Raw genomic sequence first — 27,119 nt, 5'->3', positions numbered from 1 at the left:
TTGCATGAAGGTCATCCATGAAACACCCATTCCTCAGGACAGACTGGATTCTGTTGGTATTCCTTGCCCCTCCCATCTTTACCTACACAGACTCTGTTCCTCTGGAAGTTTATACTTCCAGAGGTATAAACTGTTTGATTTTGGTTTTTTAATCTCTCTCTCTCTCTTTCTCTCTCTCTCTGTGTACATGTTTGTATGTATGAAGTGGTACCTGTGTGTGGATAGTATATGTGGAAGTTAGAAGATATAACCCTAGGTATTATTCCTTGGGTTCTATCTACCTTGAGATTTTGAGACAAGGTCTCTTGCTGGACTGGAGTTCACAAGGAGGCTCATAAATATGCTGACTAGCAGCCCAAGGGTCTGTCTGACTACACCTCCACATCCATGGACTTACAAGGGTAGAGGAACCTGCTCTCCATTTTTGTAAACATGCATGCTGGGGATGAAACTGAGGTCCTCCTATTCTCAGACTATTTATTGGCTGTATTCTCTTCCAGTCATGGGCATTTTTATGCCAGCTTCCTACACCTTCTGACAGTCCACATTTCTACAGGATAGGGGTTGTCTCCTCTGCTGCCATAGCCTATAGGCAGCAGTAAAGGACAAAGAACTAACATATATCAATAAATAAAGAACATTCAGATTCTCAATCAATTAGAAACATTTAAATAGGCCATAGGTTAAGACAGAAGTCCTTAGTATTTCTGTGTACTACACTTCTGTTACCTACAGATACACATGTTTATCTCCTCAGTGTTTTCAGTCATTTCTAAGAAGAAGACCCCTGCATTGGTCTTCTGAACCTCTGTCTTCTCATCTTCTCAGTGAAGGAATTACAATGATCTGGTGAAATTGTCCAGCTACAAAGTACAAGATTTACAAAGTGGGACAAAGGCCTCTGTATCTCAGATCTGACCACTGTCATCATTTCCTCCAAATCCCCAAGGCTGTCATAGCTTTGTGCAAAGCCTCCCAGCATTCCCACAATAAGACTATACTGACCTTAGCACTCTGTAGTGAAATTTAAAACTTCTGTGACTCTGTTGCTTATGACAAATGACTCTGGATGATAAGAACAACTGCAAAGACAGCAGCTGGAGCAGATGATGATAAGGGATTTATTTGTGGAAAGAGAACATGACTTTGGCTCAGACTGTGATGAATTTTGGATGCTATCAACTTGGAAGTAATTAACCAGATAGGAGCAAGGTCTTGTGTAGAGGGAGGAACCTGGGGTATAAAAAGAGGGTTGTGATTTTTAATGAGTCTGGGGAGCCTGACAGATCATTATGCTTTATCAGAATTTATAATGCTTTTAAAATTAATTAGCTTCCCATACATAAAGAAATTCAAAGAGAAGCTCCCAAGAAAGTTTAATGTAATTTAAGTCTCCAGATGGCTTGATGGAAGGTGTCAAAATCCTTTAGGGCCAAGAATATAAAATCCCAACCTCCTTCCTCTAAATTACCAAAAAGATGTGTACCTGAATAGAAAGGAGGAAAGAATAAGGAAAGTGTGACCTAAATATCTGAGGAACAGAGATTACTTAAAGGCTAATCACGTGCCAAACACCACTTCTAGAAATTGCAGGATTAAGGCAAGCACAATTATTGTTTCCATTTTTGTAGAGGACTGAAGATTACCCAAGGTTGCAGGATGAGTTAGTGGTAAAGTCAGGTTGCCATCTTTGGTGTTTTAGGCGCAGTCCTTGTGTTGAATGTCTCCATATATGACATTAAAAAGTTTCCAAGCAGGGTTATAAAGTAGTTCAATCAGTAACATACTTGTCACACAAGTGTGTGGACCGGATTTCAATTCCCATATAATTTATTAAAGGACAGGCAAGGCGGTACAGGCCTATAATCCTAACACAGGGGAATAGATCACTGTATCCCTGGGGTTTGGTGAACATACAGCCTAGCCTAGTTTCTCAACATTTTCTTATTTACTGTGTGGGAGAGAGATGTCCACCAGGGGACAGCTTTGGAGAAATGGATCTCTCCTTCAAGCATGGTTTGCGAGGAAACCATCCAAACCAGTTCATTAGGCTTTGTGGCCAGAGCCTTTGTCCACTAAACCTTCTTACTGGCACTTGTTGAAAAGTCTTAAGATCTACAATTACTTATAAGATCTATAATTACTTAGTTTGACAGTGCAAACTAAGAAGGAATTGACTACAGAAAGGTAATTACATAGTTACATAAGAAATGGAGTTTGAGACACTGGGCTTAAATTCTAGCTCTTTATCACAACTACTAATAAACAACATGTGGCCAGAGTAGGCATTTTTACATCGTTTTTCCTTTTAAGACAGGCACTCTGTTCTATACCGGCTTTTAACTGGCTAGGTAGCTGAGGTTGATGTTGAACTTGTGATCATTCTGCCTCCACCTCCTGAGTAAGTGTGAGGGTTACAGGCATGCACACTTAGCCAGGTGCTGGTGACTGAAGATGGGCTTTGTGCATGCTAAGCAGACATTCTTCTAACAGAGCTATACTCTATGCTCCAGGGACTTATTTAGAAGCCAATGGAAACAAGGGAGTCTTATGCAGAATTAAGTGTGAAGGTGCAGATGAGGGACACAGGAGTGGCCATGTTTGTAGGAACTGTTGCTCCTGGCAACAATTCAACCCTGTCCCTGGGGCCTCTTAAAAATGTAGGCTTGAAAATTGTAGGTTGCTGGTTTTGACTATAGGAGTGAAAAACTAACCTGGGTGTCAGAAGATTGATTATGATCTTTTTCTTCAAAGAAAATGTTTTATGGCACATGATTGAATACTTCAAGATATAAATGCAGGGTCACAAGGAAAGATTATAACAAATTTCTTTCAGACCCCACCTTGCCTCAGAAACTTATGGGCTTATTGCTTTAGAGACAGTATCCCTTACAAGTTCAGTTGCTATTGAATAAAATTGGCCTTATCTGTGCAGAGTACTAGAGATCCAAGAACATAAGTTTCTTGGCTATATAGAGCTTGTAACTTGATAGGTGATACAGGTAATTTTTAATGAAATGTGACTATAAATTATTAAACAAAGTCACTTAAGAAAGATGGATAGATGACAAACAATAGATGATAGATAAATAATTAGATAAAATATCATAAATATTAGCAAAATAGATGATAGGTAAAGACACATATAGATGATATTATCTTCATCTTTTGGTATTTATTCTTTTACTTAGAAACATCATTAGCGAGTACAGTTAGCTCTGCTAGGGGCACTCTCTATTAGGAACTACAGCCTCAATAGGGCGTCCCCAGTTCATTTCTGCTAAATATTTTGTGTACTTAATTTGATGGTGTTTTGATATATGCATGTGTGTGTGGGGTTATCTAAGTACACTCTGTCTGTCTGTCTGTCCATATGCTATTTAATTTTTTATGTTACCATTTAACCTTACTATATACTTAATAAGCCCATTCATTCTAACTTAAAGTATGGCTACAGTAGCTAATTCTCTGTACAGTACAGAACAATTAGCTGAGAAATTGAGAATGAACATGAATTTCTCAAACTCTTGTTCCTACCTCAGCAAGGTGGGACTACAGGCATGATCTATCATGTTAGGTTAAGGTGGTACTGGGACTCAAACTCATTTCTAGGCAAACAGTCTACCAACTGAGGTATATCCAAAAGTAATAAAGTTCTAGCAATTTTTATCAATACACTGTGGCAGAATTTGAGATTTACAGGACCACAGAAACAAAAGTAATTCCCTTAAAATACTGAAATGATTCAATTAACAAAAAATAATTCTATAAGAATCAGCCTGGCTAAGCTGAGGCAAGAAGATTGGCACAAAACGTGTCTACCCACTCAGCAAATAAGCAGTTTTATGAGCAGACATGTAAAAGTGATGTAAATGAAGATCATGCTCTATATTATGATGTTTACCTGTGAATGCAAGGCACCAGACAGAAAGACAGGCATCAACTCAGCATCAACAAGTAGCTACAAGTAAGGTTTGTGATACCATATTCTAAATTAAATCATACCTAGAAATCACTCGTTAATAGCAGGTATGCAGGAAGTAAGGCAGATGATTTCAAGGGTCATTCATAGTATGCACCTTTGAAAATGTCACAGGTGAACTGAGATGCAAAAAAACAAAAACAAAAAAACAAAACAAAACAAAAAAAAAAACATCAGTAGCTCTCCTATATACAAAAGACAAAGGGGCTGAGAGAGAAATTAGTGAAACAATACCTTTTACAATTGCCAAAAATAACATAAAGTACCTTGGTATAATGCTAACCAAGCAAGTGGAAGACTTGTATGAAAAAAACTTCAAGTCTCTGAAGAAAGAAATTGAAGAAGATATCAGAAGATGGAAAGATCTCCCATGCTCATTTCTTGGTAGAATTAACATATTAAAATGGCCCTCCTATGAAAAGCAATTTTCAGATTCAATAAAATTCCTATCAAAATACCAATATATTTTTTTTTTTTTTGCAGGCCTTGAAAAACAATTCTCAACCTCATATGGAAAAACACAAAACCCAGAATAGCTAAAACCATCTTGGATAATAAAATAACTACTGGAGTTATCCCAATTCCTGATCTAAACCTGTCCTATAGAGAATCAGTAATAAAACCAACATGGTACTGGCATATAAACAGACTAGTGAATCAATGGAATCACATCGAAGACCCAAAAATAAACCTACACATCTACTGACAACCGATTTTTGAACAAGGAAGCCAAAAATACAATGGAAAAAAAAGATAGCATCTTCAACAAATGGTGCTGATCTAACTGAATGGACTCCATGAAATCTGCCTGTGGACATTTTCATGTGGCAATTTCTTGATGACGAATTCATGAAAGAGAGCTCCTCCCATTAGGGACAGTGCTATGCTTAGGCAGTTGGATCTGGGCTGTATAAGAAAGTCAGATGAATAGAAGCCAAGGACTAAACCAGTAATTTCTGCATAGAGTTTCCTTCAGATCCTGCCTCCAGTTTCCAGGCTTGAAGTTCTGCTATGGCTATCCTCCAGGATATAAACCTATAAACACAATTAACTTTTCAGTGCCCCCTGTTGATTCATTCAGTGTTTTAGCTTATCAATAGAGGAGCAAAGTAGAAGAGACTGGATGCAGAAGGCATGGTGTGGGCTTTTGTTGTACAGGGAGACATTCATTGGGTTATAGGAAAGCAGCTCCAGCTGTGAATACACAACCAGGAAGCCCATTCTATCTTGAATAGTTCCCAAGGTGGCTAACACCCATTGGTGGCTGGTTTTACTGAAGGAATTCCATCTCATTAGATAACTTACTAGATAAAGGAATCCCTGTAAAGCAGAGAGAAGGCCTGGGTAACCTCAAAATCAGGAGTATCTTGGATCAATGGGTACCTTTCCAATTGAGAAAAACAAAAAACAAACAAACAAACAAACAAACACCTCACAGGTTTTCTGGAAAGAGGGTAATTTGTTGGCATTGATTATGACTTTCTAAGGTCACTCCTTAGTCCATCATTGGATAAAGCTAAATTGTAGCTCAAAGATACCTTTCCAACTGATGGCTCAATTCTGGTTCAATCCACTTGTCAAGCCACAGCCCAGGAACAGGCCTTGTCTCACAAAAGCAAAGTGGGCGGTTCTTGTAGGAGGATAGCTGAAGTTAACTCTTGGCATATATATACACACATAGATGTACTGGCAGTTGTGCACAAATATGTGAATCATCACACATACATACATGCATACACATGAAGTAATAACTGTAATCTAAGTGAAACCATAATCCTTTGGGCTGGACATACAGGGTGAATGAAAAAAAGAATAAAAAAATAATGAGAAATAGCATTCTGGAGAAAAACTAAAGTAATTGAAAGCCCAATAAAAATTTCTAGACCAGGATGATCTCAGGATGATCTACAGAACCAAAAAATCTGAGCACAGGGGTCTTTCCTGAGTCTGATACTCCAACCAAAGACCATGAATGGAGATAACCTAAGACCCCTGCACAGATGTAGCCCATGGCCGTTCAGTATCCAAGTGGGTTCCATTGTAATAGGAACAGGGACTATCTCTGACATGAACTGATTGGCCTGTTCTTTAATCACCTCCCTCTGAGGGGGGAAGCAGCATTACCAGGCCACAGAAGAAGACAATGCAGCCTCTCCTGATGAGACCTAATTGATTAGGATCAGAAGGAAGGAAAAGATGTCCTCCCCTATCAGAGTGTTTGGGAGGGGCATACATGCAGAGGGTGGAGGAACTGAGGGATTGGGACTGGAGGAGGGAAGGAACCACTCTGGGGGATACAAAGTGAATAAAGTGTTCTTAATAAAGAATTAAAAAAAAAATCTCTAGTTCTGTTGCTCTCCTTGTGGAGACCCTGTCCTCTCCAGCTCTTACTATTTCCCACTTCTTACATAAAATTCCATTCACTCTGCCTGTCAGTTGGCCATCAGGCTCAGTATCTGCTTTCACAGTCTGCATGGCAGAGACTTTCAGAGGCCCTCTGTGGCAGGTTCCTAGGTTGTTTCCTGTTTTCTTCTTCTGGCTTTCAGAAGCCCTCTGAAGAATGTTCCTAGGTTGTTTCCTGTTTTCTTCTTCTTCTAATGTCCATCCTCTTTGCCTTTCAGGATGGGGATTGACCATTTTAGTTAGGGTCCTTTCTCTTGCTTAGTTTCTTTAGATGCACAGATTTTAGTGGGTTTGTCCTATGTTGTATGTCTATATGAATGAGTATATACCGTGTGTCTTTTTGCTTCTGGGAAAACTCACTCAGGATGACAAGAAAATTTGAACACAGGGAACTTCCCAGAGACTCATACTCCAACCAAGGACTATTCATGGAGATAACCTAGAACCCCTGCACAGATATAGCCCATGGCAGTTCAGTGTCCAAGTGGGTTACATAGTAATGGGAAGAGGGACTGCCTCTGACATAATCTGATTGGCCTGCTCTTTGATCACCTCCCCCTGATGGGGGAGCAGCCTTACCAGGCCACAGTAGAGGACAATGCAGCCACTTTTGATGTGAACTGATAGACTAAGATCAGAAAGGAGAGGAGAACCTCCCCTATCAGTGGACTTGGGGAGTGGCATGGATGCAGAAAGGGGGGGAGGGTAAACATGCTTGCTGCCAAGCTTTACAACCTGAGCTCTATCCTCAGAATCTATGTGGTGAAATGAGAGAACAGAACCCTCAAATGTTGTCCTCTGATCCACATGCACAATATGCTATGTCTGTACACCACATACACATACACACAAACACACACACATGCTCACATGTGTTAACAAGCACACACACACACACACAAATTTAACTGAAAGTATTAGATGCATAAATAATTTTAAATAGCATAAATAAATAACATAAGTAAGGCTTATCAGCACTTTTTCATCATGAATATTTCTTAACAAATAAGTGAGCAAATATAGACAACAAGAGATACAGAAGCTTCCCAGGATTGAAAAAAGGTCCTCACTAAGGGATCAGGTACTGAGGGAATTAAATTCCTCAGACTTGCAGGTGGCAAATCCCTTTCTTGAATAGGCTGTCAATGCTTTCCTTGAAATGATACTCCTTCTAAAAGTGTTTGTTCAAGATAAATACAGTCATTTTCTCAGCAAATCTCTTCCTGTCAGGACTTCATTTGCCTGACAAATATACCTTAGTTGGTAGTTTATGTGAGGAATCATTAATGTTTGATACTTCATTTGTCTGACAAATATACCTTAGTCAATAGTTTATGTGAGGAATCATTAACGTTTGATACTTCTGTGTTTTTGTTCCCAGAAGTCTTATTTCAGAGCATATGACATTAGGGAAACAAGTACATTTATATGGAGCACTTAAAATTCTTCTGAGGCAAGTGCTATTTTAACCTAGATTTGATGAACAACACTAGTGAGATTCATGTGAGGCCCTTCCATGAGGCAAAGCAGTAACTCGCTGAACTGTTGTGATCATTTTAGTTGCCAACCTGAACACAAGGAATCACACTCACAGAGTGTCTCAGTAATCAATTTTCTAGATTAGGTTGGCTTATGGGGATGTCTGTGGGAGGGCATGCCCACTATGCGTGGAACCACTGCGTGAGCAGGGCAATCTGGATTGAAGGGAGTGATGACACAAGTTGAGCACTATCACATGTGCATGCATTCATCACTCTCTGCTCTTAACTGTGAGTGTGATGTGACTAGCCCTTTCAAATTGACTGCCTGGCAATAAGGGATTGTAGCTTGAGATTGTGAGCTGATACAATTAACATCTTTCTCACTTAAAAGTCTTTTAAATGGGTGTAAGGTGAAATCTCAGGGTTGTTTTGATTTACATTTCCCTAATGGCTAATGAGGTTGAGCATTTCTTTAAGTGCTTCTCTGCCATTCGATATTCCTCTACAGAGAATTCTCTGTTTAGCTCTGTTCCCCACTTTTTAAGTGGATTACTTGGTTTGCTGCTTTTCAGCTTCTTTAGTTCTTTATATATACTGTCCTTTGTCAGATAAAGGGTTTGTGATGATTCTTTCCCAATCTGTAGGCAGTCCCTTTGTTTTGATGACTGTGTCCTTTGCTTTACAGAAGCTTTTCAATTTCATGCGGTCCCATTTATTGATTGTTGCTCTTAGAGCCTGTGCTGTTGGTGTTCTGTTCAGGAAGTTTTCTCCATGAGAATGGCCAAGATCAAAAACTCAAGTGACAACACATGCTGGAGAGGTTGTGGAGAAAGGGGAACCTTTCTCTACTGCCGGTGGGAGTGTAAACTTGTACAACCACTCTGGAAATCAATCTAGCGCTTTCTCAGACAACTAGGAATAGCGCTTCCTCAAGATCCAGCCATACTGCTCCTAGGCATACACCCAAAAGAGGCTCAAGTACACAAAAAGGACATTTGCTCAACCATGTTTGTAGCAGCTTTATTTGTAATAGCCAGAAGCTGGAAACAGCCCAGATGCCCCTCAACTGAAGAATGGATGCAGAAACTGTGGTACATCTATATAATGGAGTATTACTCAGCAATGAAAAATAAGGAAATCATGAAATTTGCAGGTAAATGGTGGGACCTGGAAAGGATCATCCTGAGTGAGTTGTCCCAGAAGTTAAAAGACACACACGGTATATACTCACTCATATAAACATACAACATAGAATAAACCCACTAAAGTCTGTACATCTAAACATACTAAGCAAAAGAGAGGACCCTAACTAAAATGTTCAATACCCATCCTGAAAGGCAAAGAGGATGGACATCCGGAGAAGAAGAAAACAGGAAACAACCTAGGAACCTGATACAGAGGGCCTCTGAAAGCCAGAAGAAGAAAACAGGAAACAACCTAGGAACCTGCCACAGAGGGCCTCTGAAAGTCTCTGCCATGCAGACTGTGAAAGCAGATACTGAGCCTGATGGCCAACTGACAGGCAGAGTGAATGGAATTTTATGTAAGAAGTGGGAAATACTAAGAGCTTGAGAGGACAGGAACTCCACAAGGAGAGCAACAGAACAAGAAAATTTGAACACAGGGAAATTCCCAGAGACTCATACTCTAACCATGGACTATTAATGGAGAAAACCTAGAACCCTGACAATGCAGCCAATTCTGATGAAAACTGATAGACTAAGATCAGAAAGGAGAGGAGGACCTCCCCTATCAGTGGACTTGTGGAGGGGCATGGATGCAGAAAGGGGGTGGGGGGTGGGACTGGGAGGGAATGAGGGAGGGGCTTATGGGGGGATACAAAATTAATAAAGTGTAATTAATAAAAGTTAAAAAAAACAACTGCTTTAAAAAAAAAGTCTTTTAAATGTATTTATCTGAGCAACAGGAAGCAGAGCTAAGATATCTATGCTTTATGACAGGTGTGCTGATTGAGTGTGTTCACTACTTAGGTGTCATTGGATATTGTTATAAAATCATCAAGTGAATATCACCACTTAAAAAAAGAAAACTAATCCATAATGACACAGTTTTTAGGTTCAGCATCAAGCCTGCAGGAAAGAGTTAGAGTAGCAGCCATTTTACATGACCCCTTCCTCCAGAATAGTGGTTCTCAACCTGTGGGTCATGACCCTTTTGTGAGGGTTCATGGATCCTTTCAAAGAGGGCTCATATTAGATATCATGCATATCAGATGTTTACATCATAATTCATAGTAGTAGCAAAATTACAGTTATGCAGTAGCAACAAAAATAATTTTATGTTTGGAAATCACCACAACATGAGGAACTGTATTAAATAACTGCAGCATTAGGAAGGTTGAACACCATTGTTCTAGAACTTTCTTCAGTTCTACCCATGTATACAGCTTCCTTTTCTTCAACATGGATCCCTACTATCAACAACTCTCATGGATACCAAGACTTCAGAAAGAGAGAATTCTATGAGCTACCTTGGGTAGAAACCTCCTCTTCTTCCAGAATATGTAAAAGGAGAACATATTTTTTTCATGGTTCTTGAGTAGAAGAATAGTATTACAATGTCCCACAACACTTCCAGGAAAAGCTAATTGTAGTTATTTCATATTGCAAGTGGAAAATGATTATCTAAGACCCAAGAACTCCTAGCTTTGAACATTTGTTGAGGTTTTATGACATTATTGCTTCATACCTATAGAGAAGCCTATAGATTATAAGAAAATTTTTACTTCTCAGCTAAGGTACAATAATTCACATATACACTCACACACATTTATATGTATAGTCACTAATAAAATGAGATAACTACAGGCTGGGGAAATAGCTATGCTTCTAATGTGTTTGCTTTGCAAGCAGGAAGACCTGAATTTCATTCCCAGAGCCCAAATCAAGTTTTGATAGTACACACCTGCAGTCCCAGCACTGGGGAAAAGGAGCTGAAAAGACTTTTGTGGGTCACTGTCAACTAGCATAGACTCAGCTGGAAGGTCCAGACCAAGGGAAAATTCCTGGGTCAAATGATAGACTGTGTTCCTAGGTGACATGGGAGGGTTTGGGCTGGCTGTCTTTTGCACACACACATGAACATACAGACAAATTGCTATTTTCAAATTGAATTATTCCATGGAAAATATCATTCACCAACATAACTGTAAGACTTGATACGCATGGGTACTTACTGTAGGAGCATCCATGGACCTCCACTCTCATGCCAATCTTTCCATTTGGACTCCACTCCAGGGGCACAAAGCGAACAAAGCGGGCTCTCACAGAGTGCAGCAGCTTGTGGTGAACCACACTGTCAGCGTTCATGTTTCCCGCAAATGTCTGAAGAGAGAAGAAAGTTCAGTGAGCTCTAGAGTACCAAGACATGTCAATAGAAGTATGCAGGCTTCTCCACTCAGGCATTTGGGGATGACAACAATAACAACCAAACAATACAAGACAAAATAAAACAGAGACCCTAGTGATCTAATGTGGGTGACAGTCTTGCCCAGGCCTTACAGTTTTTCCCAACTACTAAATACTATTATTTATTATTGTTAATTTATTATTATTAGTAGTACCAAATACTATTCTTTAGGATGTTACTCTCTCCATCACTGTGCATAGTTAAAATTTATGAATAAAGTAAGCTGCAAGATATGACATCTGAAGATTTAAAAGTTAACGCTACCTTGAAGTGTCATTTTTCCATGTGTCTATACTCATGAACTATAAGATAACTGGCAAAGTGTTTTGCTAAAATAATTGTCAGTGTTATTTGAGGACAGTTGTTATGATAAGCATATAGCATCATCACCACCATTTTGAAACTAAAAAAAAATTGGAGGAAGGGAAACACTTAAGGAAATAAATCTTCAAATCATATAGTTACCCACTAGTTAAAAATTAGCCTGAATTTTAGTTCCAAGACTGTCTTATCCCAATATCCAAGCTTGCTTTTATACTCCCCGCTCTCTAACTATGCAATCATCAATAGTTACAGGAAGGAACCATCACAGTCTAGCTATATATGTAGTTTATTTTTGTCTTTATTAAAAAAAACAACACATGGTCTAAAGAGATAATTCAGTGGTTAGGAGCTTTTGCTTCCTTGCTCACTACTCAGACCTAGTGTGGTCAAGTGTCTTGAGGAAGAACATAAAGCCACCACTTTACTAAACCAGCATGACCTCTAACTCCATTCTAAATATTTATTCTTGTACACACAGATAGGTGAAGTCCTCACCCCTCACCAAAGATAAAAGCTTTCATTGAAAGAGACAGAGAAACCATCACAGAATACCATGTCTAATTAAAAAGTAGAGAACAAATAACTACAGGACATCCAGTCCCAACTGATACATCTATACTACGATTCTAGCACCCAAGGCTCAGAGATCATAATTGGAAGAGATAGAGCCCAGAGTGTAAGAGTCATAGGAACAGAAAGTTTCCTCTGCAATTAAGTCTGCTAAGAATGTCAGGGGAATTACAATCACGAAGGCTCACCCACACAGCTGCCTAAATAGGAAACAAACAAGGACAACACCAACAGACCTGTTAACATGGAATGGGAAAGTTCATGAGGTTTCAACCCCAAGCAAGGAGCTAGAGTCAACTAAAGAATGCTGAGAGCAGGAGAAAGAGTCTTCTGCTGGGAAGTGCCGCTCAGTTGGTATCCACTATCAAATGGTCAGCCCTGAAATCATCTACATTCAGTAAACACTGTACAGACTGAAGAGGTTTAATACAAACACACATACACATAGGAATACACACAGAAATGTACATGTATATATTATGTACAATACACAAATGTGTTTGTGGAACAATTTATAGAAAAAGTGATTGTGAATTTGAGAAAGAGAAATGGTGATAACATGGGATAGGTTGGAGGGTTAAAAAGAAAAGAAGAAATAATGTAAGTATATTTCAATTTCAAAAATAAAAAATAAATCTTATTTTAAAAAATGAATATTTTCTGCACAAGCTTGAAGAACATAATGTGGGTCTCAACACCCACACGATGAACTTGGCAGGGTCCCATTTATACACATAACACTATTACTAAAGGGGGAAGATAAGGAGGGTTGCTGCTACTTGCTGCCTATCAGTCTAGTTAAAATCTACAAGCTTATTGTGCAGCAAAGGGCCTTCCTCAGAGCACAAAGTCAGAGAATGATAGAAGAGAAGAAAACATATCATCTGGACTCTGTGTATACACACAGCACACTTATCCATACACAGATGTACATGTAAACCACACACATTAGTATGCTAACACACACACACATATATATATACACACAGACACATAAATACAACACAACACAACACAAGACCTGTTTGATCCACCTGCATTATGTCTCATAGCCTTCATCTGCATGGCTAATTATTTTCTAATTATTTTTTATGCAGATGGAATTAAAAAAATTCATCTTTAAACAACATCACGATAAAATATCCATAACAAAAACATTTAAACATTTTTAAGCCACGTAACTTAGTGTCATTATGTGAATTTATGTTGTACAGCTGTCCTCACTGGGCTGGCTGAGGTTGTTGTCCCTACCCCAGCGACAGACTGACAGCTAACACTTGGAAATTTGTGTTTCACTGAGTTGTGATTATCTGAAAGGGTTAGGCTAACTTTGTAACCTATATGTCTTCTAAAGCCTATAGTTTTGAGTTTTAGGTCCAGGTTAAGCTAAAGCCTTTTAGTACCTTTCCAGAGAGTGAAGAAATGTGACCCTATCCGTGAGGACAGATATAAAAAAAGGGTAAGCTAGTAATGACCTTCACTCAGCAAAAGAAGGACCAGACCCTTGTCCTTGAGATAGCGTTTCTTAGCAACGAACCTAGACTTCTTCTGAGTAGCTTTTGACTTCCGGCCAAGAGCCCGCAGCCCTAATCTTCAAGGATGAGCTAACCACCCCCACCTTCAATTGCAGCTGCATCCACACTTGGCAGGACTGGCCAAGCTTGAGCACCTAAGACTAACCAATTATCTTACTTTATAGCTTCCTCATCCAATCCTAAATTGCCAAAACTAAAACTTTAAATTTCCCGCATTTTTTCTTTTAAAAACCTAAAGGCCTTTGTCTCCTGGTGCCACTCTTTGCTGACCTGTGGGGGATGACCCCATTGTACAATGGTTAATAAACCTCTTGCTTTTGCAACGAGTCTTGGTCTGGGGGAGTTTCTGGGAAGGGCGCAATTGAACTCCTGAGCTGTAAGACCCCAGGTCTTACAATCCTTCTCAGCTTCAGTAATCTATAGACAGTCTGCATGCTTATGTGCAGTGACAGCAACCAACAGAGACATGATTCCACTCTAATGGCCAAGTGAACAGCAAGGAAAAGAATTTTGAGACACAGAGAATAAGGCCAAGAATGGGAGGGGGAAGAAATTCTTGTGAAAATACCATTGTGTGAAAGTATATTCTGTTTTCTAACAAAGGGACTTATTGATACCTTGCATGCAAGGTACTTGAAAATCAACATTTTCTAAATGTCATCCAAAACCCTGTCTCTCCAAGAGGGTAAACTAAAGACAAAGAATTTCTGGAAGCTCAGCTAATCATAAAGGCATTTCCTTCCTTCCTTCCTTCCTTCCTTCCTTCCTTCCTTCCTTCCTTCCTTCCTTCCTTCCTTCCTTCCCTCCCTCCCTCCCTCCCTCCCTCCCTCCCTCCCTCTCTCCCTCCCTCCCTCCCTTCTTTCTTTCTTTCTTTCTTTCTTTCTTTCTTTCTTCCTTCGTTCCTTCCTTCCTTCCTTCCCTCCCTCCCCCTCTCCCTCCTTCCTTCCTTCCTTCCTTACTCTTTCTCTCTCTCTCTCTTTTTCCCTTTTTAATAAGATACATTTGACAAGGCACAGAATAATTAACATGCAAACCACAGAGTTAAAGCTGAAATGCACAAACCCTCTCCAGCTTCCAAGTTCCAAACTGTTCCTCTGGGGTACATAATAAAATCGGTTTCCATCAAGTATTCAGGATAATGGAAATGAAGAAATTATATGCCATGAATTAGCCCTTATTTTTGACTGATGAGGATTGTAAAACAATATATTTTAGGAGATAAAAGAGAAAATCACAAATTTGAGTTTTACTTCTGTTGTTGTTGTTAATGAAGAATGCCTATTTTGCCATTTTAACTGCAGAGAAAAATACCAACTATTTCACAGGCTTCTAACTGATTGGGGCAGAAGGGTCACTCTTCATTTGATGGCTGTGCATAAAGAGTTCTAGCTTAGCAGTTAGTGAAGAGAGATGGTTGATCCATATTATACCCTTCTGTTGTGTAACACCTTCCTCTAGGATTAAAACATTCCATCCTGCAGGAAGCTCCTTAAACAGGAAAGGTAAACAACTCAAAATAGCTTCTGGAAGTTTCTGAAATTGGCTAGATTCACCTAGATTCACCAGGTAACTCCTTGCCAGAGTAAACAATAACAACGGAAAGTTAACTCCCTGCAGAGCACACACAAGCTGCAAAGAAGACTCTCAAGTCAAACCAGCTGCTAGGAAGAGACAGTAACCAGCCCAGGTGCCTGCAAGGAACAAACTAGGAACATGGGCCTAGGAACTAGGTCCATCCTGTTTAGCTACTGGCAGGGTGGACAATGTGCTCCAGGTTTCCCAGCTTTGGGAGCTTTCACCCAAGCTTGCGTGGCCCTTGGTGATGCAGCTCTCTTTGAGTCATGTCTGCTACTCTAAGTTACCCTTTACCCATATTCTCAAAGTAACTCAATAGAACTCACTGGTTCACCGAGTTGGACTTTTCATGGTATTCATACTTAGGTCTGTCTTGGGTTCCCGAAGGGACTATGGCCAACCTAAGCATGGCAAACATGCCTCTGGAAGGCCTTGCCTTTCTCCCCCATTCCCTTTGCCTTGTTATAAACTGTTAGATTATGGTCCTAAAACTAGCCCCCAAGGGCTATTCCCTTATATGGTCACTTTCTCCTCCTGAGACTGACTACCAAGGTCAAACTATCAAAGTAATGAAGTCCAGAAATCAAAAGCACCCCTTTGGCTCACCTAACTAACATGTACAATTAAAATTAAACACCTCATCTGAACACAAGTTTGCCCACTTACCTTTATAAACTGTCTGTTTCCCCTGAGCCACATCTGTCTTTTGTCTATCTAGAGGCATTCCTAGCTTTGTGCTTAGTGAGGAAAGATTTGTCCCCAGCACAAATACCCCTCTTGCCTCTCCATTGTTTACCACCCTTTATTACCTGTATTTGTCTCTTATTTTCTGCCCTTTGTTCCTTTGGGGCAAATAAATCTCCTTTGTGCTGAGAACTTGGTCTTGGGGGTCCTGAGCCGACAGTGATAATTTCATTCCCTGTCTTGAGTGAGTAGACATGTGTGCTGCATCTCCCCAGGAAAAGTTTTGTCACACTCACCCTCCTCATGGCATATTGTCTCTTTTGTCTAATATAGGAAGGAACAATGTTATAATTTCAGGAAAAAGTACAACTTGACTGACACTGGAATACACTATATGATTCAACTTGGAGATGGTATAAAAGTGATACTGATTTAGAAGAATCTGTTCGTCTCGTGAAGATGAGCAGGGTAGTCTTGGTATGCTGAAGAGTATGAGTGTGAGCTGACACTGCCACCAGACACACAGAAAGAAAGAAAGAAAGAAAGAAAGAAAGAAAGAAAGAAAGAAAGAAAGAAAGAAAGAAAAGAAAGAAAAGAAAGAAAGAAAGAAAGAAAGAAAGAAAGAAAGAAAATTGGCACTTTTTTGCTGAGCTGGATGTAATAAGTTGAGTTCATTTATAATGTACAGTGAATTTATCAGAATGTAAAATTATAAAGAATGTGTAGAAAACTATCAGGGTGTTCTAACTGTGACTGTAGATGGAGATGGGGCAATGACACCCATGCTGAACCCTATGGGAACAATAATGCACTCATCCCCATTCTGTGCCCCCAGGAAGCACCAACACTTCTGACTATTCAGAGAGAATAACTACCCAAGAAATGACATGTGTAGAGACTCCAGTGGATCTCTCATTAAAAATCTCTTCAGGGAATTTGGTGTTTTCTCAGTCTCATACCACCCATCCCTGGACCAGCCTCTGGCATTCATGTTCTTATATAGTAAAAGGCCACCTGGGCACCTTGCTCTTCTTGTTCAATTCTGTGACCATAGCTGACCATCACACTACCAGCCATTTCAGAAAATGGAATCCAAAGGAAAATTTGAATATACTCCAATTAGTTGTTAATTTACCTGTATTGAAGTTATTTTGTAGACAAATCTTTTCTTGTATAATGTCTCACATACACCAGCTACAACTCCATCTTCATTTAACACAGGTCCTTTCATGTTCTAAGTGAGAAAATATAAGCTTATTGGAAATTACATTCTACCCTATAAGGACTGTGGGTAATGTTTTAATTACGTCATTTATCTATTAGAGGTACAGTAAGAAAAACAACCCTAAGACCCTGACAACAAAAACAGCAACAACAAAAGAAACAAATCTTCCCTGGATAGTTAGGGCTCTGTGACAATGGAACTTTATTAGATTCCTCCCTTAACAACACTTTTCAAAGTAACTGGTCCTAGGGGTTAGGACGTAGCTCACTCAGGAAAGGGATCAACACACATGTTTAAGAACCCGAGTTCAAGTTACTAAACTCTTGTGAAAAGCCAGGCACAGAAGTGCAAATATATAATCACAGCACTGGAGAAGTGGTAAAGAAATGCCTTGAAGTTCATTGGACAGTAGTCTAATTAAATTTGATTGGCAAGCTCAAGTTCTGTCTCAAAAAAATAAGGTGTGGAGATGACAAGATTGTTCAGTGTTCATAGCCTTATACTCAGCCTTCAAGACATTCTACAAGGTAGCAAGAGGCAGCTGTCTACCAAAGATTCTGACTGCATATATGTGCTGTGGCAGATACATCTGCAAGTGCAAGCGTGCAGTCACACACTCATGCACATGCATAAAAATAAATAAAATTTAAAAGGGTGGAAAGCAATTGTGAAAACCATTTTATGTGAACTTCTGGCCTCTGAGTGCTATTTGCAAGCACAAACACACAAACTAAAAAGTGACACTATTCTATATCACATTTTCTTATCATTTGTCTAGTTTGATAACTCATTGTTTATATCTCTTCATAAATTATTATTACTCTCTTCTATCAATAACTTAAAGTTCTTTGAACTTTCTGGTTGTAAACATAAAAAAATACATTGAAAAAGTGATTTGGAGGTAAAGTTGGTGATACCTTGAATCACATTCTCCATGCCCATCCCTACATTAATAACCAATTATTTTTTATTTTGAAGAAAGCATCTTTATCAGGTAACTTCAAAATCATCTAATAACAATAAGAACCTTGCCAGCTGTACAAATAGTGGAAAAGCTTCTTCATGATACCAAGTGTGAGTATGTGGTTCAGATATTTCCAGAACATAAAAAAGAACATGTATATCAACATTTTAACTGCTTTAGTCATGAAAAATACAAAGCAGCTTAATGGAGAAACAGTTTTGATCCAAAGTCGGAGGGGTATAGTGCATCATACTGGGGAAGGCATGGTAGCTGAACCAGAGACCTGCTGTTCACATTTATTACACAGTCAGGAAGCAGAGAGTGGCCGGGAAGAGGGCCAAGAGTATAAGATATTCTAAGTCCACCTCTAGTCAGTAGCTTAGTTCCTCCAATGAAGTTCCTAATGTTCCTAAAGTCTCTTAATGTTTCCACAACTTTTCCAAAGAGCGCTACCTCCTGGGCACCACATGTTCAAACACATAAGCTATGGTAGGATGGTTTCCATTCAAACCACAACATCAGTCAAGAGCCAATGAGAGATATGGTTGCCCATTGATTTGGTTAATTCAGACAACTAGTTATTCATAAATGCTATTAAATATATTAAATCCCATAGGCATTAAATTATTGAATGTAGATGGTCCTCACCAATGTCTTCCATTAGTGTTGTTTTCTTGTATCTCTACCTGTGTGGAGGATAGGTGTGATAAAGTGACTGTTGACAAGTTACTTTTTTATGTCCCATGTTTGTTTTCATCTCTACACTGAAGATGGAACACCAACATGTAGGCAGCTCTGCCATATGCTGTACACTGGGGAATACCTATTTAGCAAAATCTGTCTTTTCATGTTCCACTAAAGAAAGAGAATGCCTTTGCCCTTCTGAGCAATGAATAGAAAGCTTTCCTCACTCTGAAGTAGAGATCTACTGTATGAAAGCTGACAGCAGGTCAAGACCTTCTGTTATTAGATCTAGGGAAGATGTGAAATTTCTATAAGGGCTTAGCTCAGAGCTTGCTTATGTGTCTAAGGTAAGATCCCAGGGCAAAGTAGGTAATGAAAGCAAGGTAGCATACTTGCAAAGCCTGTTACCCAGTTCATTTGCACGTGTGCATGGCAATGACTCCAGAATGTGATCCTGCTAGTTCTATTTCCGAGCTTCACCATATGCTGGTCTTATTGTCACAGTACAAGTAACATATATTGCAATGAATGTGTGTATTATAAGATTTTAAATCTATCTGTCATCCATTTCTGTCCAGTGTTTATAATCTGTCAATTATTGTGTATATTACTGTCTTTGCAGTGTAAGCTGCATGAGACAAATCTCTTAGAACCATGATGAATACCTTCTGAATGTTCAACAGAATGTTACTGCACATTGATACTCTAAGATTTTGAGCTGCTGCTTTCTCATGGAGCACTTTATAAGGTTACTATACACCAGCAATGTGAGCATATTATCATAATGTAGGAATCCATTTACAGAATTGTAAATCATTTGTTGGCATTTTGGAAACAAGGTCTTATTATTTAGCTCATTTGGCCTCACACGACCAATCCTTCTGCCTCAGCCTCCAGAGTAGAATGCATCAGAAAATCTTGTTCAGTGCTTTCAATGGGAATCCAAGGGTCAGGTGTTCTAAGACAACCTCTTTTTTTAAAAAAAAATTATTTAGTTTTATAAATTACAGTTTATTCACTTTGTATCCCAGCTGTAGCCTCTTCCCTCATCCCCTCCTAATTCCTCTCTCTCTCATCTTCTCCCATGCTTTTTCCCAAGTACACTGATAGGGGAGGTCCTCCTCTCCTTCCCTCTGACCCTAGCCTATTAGGTCTCATCAAGACTGGGTACATTGTCTTCCTCTGTGGCCTGGTAAGGCTGCTCCCCCATCAGGGGGAGGTGATCAAAGATCCAGCCACTGAGTTCATATCAGAGACAGTCCCTGTTCCCCTTACTAGGGAGCCCACTTGGAGACTGAGCTGTTATGGACTGCATCTGTGCAGGGATTCTACTCTTTGGTTGGAGTACCAATCCTCACTCAGAAAGGCAAAAGATACAGACATCAGAAGAGGGAGAAAACAGGCAACAGAACAGGAGCCACCACAGAAGGCCTTTGAAAGACTCTACCAAGCAAAGTATCAAAGCAGATGCTGAGACTCATAGCCAAACTTTTGGCAGAGTGCAGGGAACCCTATGAAAGAAAGGGGTGCTAGGAAGACCTGGAAGAGTCTAGAGCTCCCCAAGGAGAACAACAGAACAAAAAATCTGAGCCTAATGGTCTTTTCTGAGACTGATACTCCAACCAATGACCATGCATGGAGACACACTCTTAACTAAGAGCCACTGGAACACTGGAACTTCATTGCAAATTGGGTTTGTTTAAGATAACTCCTACAGCTGCTCTCAAGTATTTTAGTTCTCAGACTGGAGGGCTGCAGAGGAGCAAATAAAGTGTCAGCATGGAGTCCACAGCTCCATGCTATCAACATATCAGGAGTGGGGGAAGACAAAATCACAAGTATTGGTGGGTGGTACTTCCTGATTCTTTCTTGGTGGTATCTTTGATGGTGATCATCAACTTGGTAACTTTCCCAGGTAGACAAGACTTTAGAATTGTAAGACCTGGGGTCTCACAGCTCAGGAGTTCAATCGCACCCTTCCCATAAACTCCCCCAGACCAAGACTCGTTGCAAAAGCAAGAGGTTTATTAACCATTGTACAACGGGGTCACCCCTGCCGGTCAGCAAAGAGTGGCACCAGGAGACAAAGGCCTTTAGGTTTTTAAAAGAAAAATTGTGGGAAATTTGAAGTTGTAGTTTTGGCAACTTAGGATTGGATGAGGAAGCTATAAAGTAAGATAATTGGTTAGTCTTAGGTGCTCAAGCTTGGCCAGTCCTGCCAAGTGTGGATGCAGCTGCAATTGAAGGTGGGGGTGGTTAGCTCATCCTTGAAGATTAGGGGCTACAGACTTTTGGCTGGAGGTCAAAAGCTACTCAGAAGAAGTCTAGGTTTGTTGTTAAGAAACGCTATCTCAAGGACAAGGGTCTGGTCCTTCTTTTGCTGAATGAAGGTCATTGCTTGCTTGCCCTTTTTTTTTATATCTGTCCTCACAGATAGGGTCACATTCCTTCACTCTCTGGAAAGGTACTAAGAGGCTTTAGCTTAACCTGGACCTAAAACTCAAAACTATAGGCTTTAGAAGACATATAGGTTACAAAGTTAGTCTAACCCTTTCAGAATGCATTCAAAGCCTTTTACAGTTGCAATTTGTAAGGGGCAGGTTATGCCTTGAGCTGCTTTCATGAAAACTAAATGATGACCAGAAAGTTCCTCTATCTGTATTTTACTATTTTTCTCTCAGAACTTTTCATGCTCTTGCCCACATACAAGTGTCTGCACCAGTAGATAAGCCCCAGCTTGCCAGTCAGATAATCAGTTTCATTTCAAAGTCACCGAATTTCAATAACAGAATTTTCGAGGAGATAACAGGCTCAATGGGAAAGTAGCATCAAAGCAGATAGCATGTGCCTTTTTCCTTTCACTGTCCTGAGATTTGGTTATCACCAGAGGCTGTGTAAGTTTGGTGTCAGCCTTTGGTAGAACCATGTAACAGACAAAGCTTATCAAAATCTCCTCTCTCTTGCTCTCAATTTTCTTTCAGCTCTTAAGTGGCTTTATTGGACAGGTAGATCTGGAAAATCTGAAGTTGTTCAAGCAGTGATTGTCCCATAGGGGGGAAAAATCCTTGCAGTTTTGAAAAGGATTCTTGGAATACAACGGGAGTGGGGGCAGAAAAGAAAAAGAAAGGGAGGCAGAAAGCATTTTACACCCTAACAAAGTAATTTCTGATGCTCGCTCTGCTGATGTATTGAGACCAAACCCCTTGCTGTTTGCTGCAATCATTGAGATCTGGCTCCAAGTGAATGAAAACCAAATTAAATATGTGACAATGTGCTTTCAACTGCAGAAAAGAGCTCATATGGGGCTGGAGCGATGTCTTATCCAGTAATACTTGCTGTGCAAGTGTGAGGACCTGAATTCCATCCTCAAGGCCCATGTAAAAAGTTGGGTCCAGGTGCACATATTTTCTAGTGTTGGAGACAAAAGAAATCATTGGCTAGGGTTTGCTAGCCATCCCACCCAGTTGAGGTAATGAGGTACAGGTTCAGTGAGAAACAACTGATATCCACCTCTGACCTCCTCATGTGTGACAGAGTAGGATAATGCAGAGGTTCCTCCATCATTCTTTTTGAGGCCATTCAGATTTAATTCCAATTTAATCTCTTTAACTGAAAATCCCATGGAAAACTACTACCTGTATTCCAGGAACCTGAGGTCAAAATGCCCCAACTAAATTATCCTAGCTTCTGTTAAACTTCCTGCTTGTGAAACATGTGCAGCAACTTCACCCACTTCCTCCTTACATGCAGCTAGAGAGAGAGATACCAGGATATGTTTGGAGCTTTATGTTTGTTTTGTTTTAGCTTTTGTTTTATTTTGTTTTGCCTTTAGAAGCCCCTTCTCTAATTTGTTTGGACTACACTTAGGTCAAGAATACCTGAGTTCAGTCCCAGCCAGCTGGAATAAAGATTTATAGTTACCTATAAATTGTGCTTGAGTGGTCATATCTTGTAGGATCCTATAACACATGCATATACACACTTGTGCATGTGTGCTCAATAACATCTAGCCAACACATACCCAAGTACACACACACAAACACACACACTCAGAGAGAGAGAGAGAGACAGAGACAGAGAGAGAGAGAGAGATGGAGAAAAAGAGGGGGAGGATGGAGGAGGAGAAAGAGAATCTTTCTAATTGCTAAAGAAAATGTAAGATTTTTGTATATATGGGTAGCTAATGTCACAGTGCTATTTCTTTGCAACCACAAATACATGCAATTATGTTTTTCACTCCTGATAAGAATTTTGCAACTGAAGTCTAGCACTGAAGGGGCCAAGGCAGGAGAAGCTGAAGTTTCAGATAAATCTGGGATAGAGACATAGTTTGAGACTAGCAAGATAGCGAACCAGTACCTAAAGAAGAAGAGGAAGAGAATGAGGAGGACAAGGAGGATGGGGAAGATAGAAATGATGAACATACCAAATATTATGTCCTATTTACTTTCCGGAATCAAAACATGGTGTGGGAAATTTGAACATGGGATGTTTGTGTGTCCCTGAAAGTTAATATATTGAAACCATATCACCCAGAGTCATGGCATTTACTGAGCTTTGGGAAATAAATTTGTTTTTGAAGGATCACCCTTTGTTTTGGGATTAATTTCATTATGGTGGTTGAAACAATAGACCCTAAGAAATTAGAATGTCCTCACACATTCATCTTGAGGGGAGGCAAATCCCTGGTGTCAGCCCAAGGAGCACTTGTCTCCCAGCATGCGAAGTCACACAATGTGACTTGTCAAACCCTTGCAAGAAGTACTTGAGGTGAACTAGCAATGAGCAGGACCACACTCTGACCAGAGCTTCACAGTTACACTTACCTTTTCCCTTCTATTTCAGTCTAAATAGAAGACCCCTTGGATTTGAGAAGTGGGGAGGTCTTTTGACCCCTAACTGTGGCCACAATGAATACTTTTTTCTCTACTTTTTACCATTGTTTGCTTATTATGGCTGTCAACCCCAGGCTCTGATGTCAACAAATCTGGTATTGCTGTCCTTCAAGATATCTTTCTCTCTCCTTTCCTCTGCTATCCACCCTCCCTTCTTTTTTCTCTTCTTTATTTTTCTCTCCAGCATATGAGGACACAGGAGAGGAGAGCTACCTACAGATCAGAAAGTACATCCTTAGCACATGATGTATTTACAAATTTATTTTGTTCTTCCTGACTCTAAGTCCATGAAAAATAAATTTTCTAGCTTTATGGTCTACTGAATCAACAGTGATGAAGATAACATATCTTTAGAATGAGCAATGTACACTGAATAACTTTTAAATCTAAATACAAAGAGAGTCATTATACAAACTCAATGGCACCGAATTCTCTTGACCTCTTTTATCAACTAAGTATCATATACTTTTGTCTCTACACATGAAGTTGAGAATGTACTCCAGATGGGTTTAATCCCTGGCACTGACAATCAGGCATAGTGGCGCACATTTGTAACACTTGCATTGAGGAGAGAGAGACAGGAGGATGAGAAAGTCAGAGCATTCTTGTCTATGTAATGAATCTCAGGTCACCTGGGCTATCTTAGAGCCTATTCCAGTAACCTAGAACACCAAAGGTCCTTCAACATTACAACTCCAAAATGTCCTAAGACAATCGTTTCAGAATCAGAAAACTTTATGCTGCCCAGTTAACTCCTGTTCAATAGCAGAAACTAGATTCTTTATCACTAGTCTGGAGTCCACATAACCTGAATCCAATTTCCCAGGGCTGTAATTCCACTTAAACATATATGTTTTGCAGTTGTTTACAGGGTATCTGGCATTCTAAATTCACCCATTTACATACAGTGAATTTACTCAGCTATGAAACTAAAAGATTTTTTTTAATTGTCATCTTTTGGAGCATCTATAGATAGCTATTCATTTAGAATAGCATATTCTGATGAGAAGAATCTGACACTGGATTGAAAATAACATGCTATTTTTAAATTAGCAATGTGAGAGGAAGTGGAAATTTATTCCTTACTATATCCTGAGTTTCATTTGTTACTTTAAAGAAGTTGTAGTTGTTAAAAATTTTAAAGTAATCCAACAATAGCAAAAAGAAGATCAAAAAGATGCCCTAGAATTGAGAATTGATCAGACTTCTACCATTGCTTGCAACAGTGCTTTCACCTCAAATTACACGCACACACATACACACACACAGAGACACACACACACACATTGTTGCAAGCTATAGGCATCACATTTGTGTACAGTGCATGTATTAAATATTCTCTTAGTGCTTGACCTCAGTTCACCACCGACAGTCTCTGCTTCAATCTTGGTTCATGCCTCTGTGTTACCTGATCATACCTTTATTTCAGTTATAATATTACCTATTTGTGGAGTGATCTGAATTTTTAGAAGACTCTTCCCAGAATTTCATACAAGGTAAAATACAGGATACTTCATTAAATATCTTGCAAAATTCAAAATATGCAGTAAGTCAAAGATGCTGCAAGAAATCATGACACATTGATGGAAAACTGAACATGGACATGCATGCTGAATGTGTTCATCTTGAGGTGGGGGGCATCAAAATTAAGAACTTGTCTCATCTCTACAGGAATCCACCTGGTCAAGGCAGTTTGCCTCTCTGTGCATTGGTTTCCTTCTCTGTTCAATGAAAACAACAGACCTGGAAATGCCAAAGGATAATTATATGGACAGCAGGAAAAACTCATGTAATGCTGGTCCCCTGTGTCTAGCAAATACTCTACCTGTACAGTATCCATTTACCCTTTCTACTGAGTCAGGATGGTCTCAAGATAGGGTGCTTGTAGGCACAGGGATATAAGCCACTTCCCTGTTGCTGTGCTTGTGATGATAGAACTGCATCATTGATTTATTAAATGATTAGCGAAAACACAGAATAGCCCTAACAATTAGGTATTTTAGATGTACAAAATATGGCTTATATTCAATTTATAGTATAACAAGGGCATCCAACTCCAGTGTACCCTGAGCATCTGAAAATGTGGAACTGTTCTGAGAGCTTGTAGCTGAGAATACTTTTTGTTCATATACAGGAAGAAACCACGCATCTATTTTCTGAAAGATAAAACACAATGTTTTGGTAAGCCTAAGCACAGTCAGAGCTTCATTCAATGAAGTAAAGCTTGAGACAAAGGGATGTGCACCCTTAGGGATGTGTTCAGAGTTCTCAGTTGTGTGCAGTTTCCCTACTGCTCTGGCTTCCAGAATAAAAAAGGAGAGGTATGCACTCCAGATTAAGGTGCTCAAGTCTGCTCCAAGGTATGCCAAAAATATAGTCAAATACAAAAGCAAGTGTCATACAGTAGGTGAGGCAGAGGCACAACCAGCAGCAGCTGATGTACTATGAACAATTTCAGATATAATAATCAGGATTAGGGAGATGACTCAGTAAGAAGAAAACATGAGTTCAAATTTCTATGACTAATGCAAAACTGAGGTACGCTAGTATACATCTGTGCGGTGTTCCCACACTGAGGTTGGAGGTGTAAAGAGGACCTCTAGAGGCTCATAGGATAGCTAGCCTGATGAACTCACATTCAGATGTGCACCATGCCCTGCAGGCAGCTTGACTCACTTGAACACATGAAAGACTGTAATAACCACTATAATGCATTTATGCACTGTCATTTTTCTCATTATCACCTGGTATTCCCCTTGTTTGCATGTCCTACACTGATGCTTTGCCTGGCCGAAGAGGATTAGGAAATTTCATTTCCTTCTTATCCAGTAGTTATAGAGAATGAAAACCTGGCTGACCATCTTTTGCAAATCAGGGAGGAATTACGCTGTTTGAAGACACTGCTGTCTATATTTCACAGAGCTCTACACATTCATTATTATACAAGAGACAATTGTAAGTCTGTGTATTTTGAATCTACTACAATCTGTAATCACTTCATGGTGTCTTTCCATTCTTAAACCTATTACGGAACAGAAAAGAAACAAAGGTTAAAGTAATGCATGGGGAATCTTCAAACAGCAAGTGAAAAAGCTGCACAATTTTAGGAGTGTTGTGTACATCCCCAGTGGAATGAATTGTTGACACAAAGCAGGATAAATTCCTTAGCATTATGGCTTCCTCGTGATTTTCTAGTTACTCTGAGACTTACATTGCCAAAGCAAACTTTCTGGACCTTTTTGTTGTAGTTGCTTTTTCTCTCCCTTTCTCTCTTTCTTCTTTCATGTCACCTTCTTTTTGGCAAAGAATGACAAAATGCAAATCACAAGTCAGATTTAGTAAAATGCCACATTTAAGAAACATAGCCA

At 39.6% G+C, this 27,119-nt stretch overlaps 1 protein-coding gene across 3 annotated transcripts in view; it reads right to left on the bottom strand.

Moving 5' to 3' along the window:
* The window catches only part of LOC110563726 (contactin-associated protein like 5-1-like), a 785,262-nt gene that overhangs the window by 435,652 nt on the left and 322,491 nt on the right, over positions 1–27,119 (bottom strand). For all 3 annotated transcript variants that reach the window (XM_060371606.1, XM_060371607.1, XM_060371608.1), the window contains exon 4: positions 11,063–11,210. In XM_060371606.1, coding sequence (XP_060227589.1) covers positions 11,063–11,210 — 148 coding nt within the window. The remainder of the gene's footprint in view (positions 1–11,062; positions 11,211–27,119) is intronic.

This window comes from Meriones unguiculatus, chromosome 18 (assembly GCF_030254825.1).
Source record: "Meriones unguiculatus strain TT.TT164.6M chromosome 18, Bangor_MerUng_6.1, whole genome shotgun sequence".
In the NCBI taxonomy this organism is placed as follows: Eukaryota; Metazoa; Chordata; class Mammalia; order Rodentia; family Muridae; genus Meriones; species Meriones unguiculatus.
This window is presented reverse-complemented; position numbering and strand designations above follow the sequence as displayed.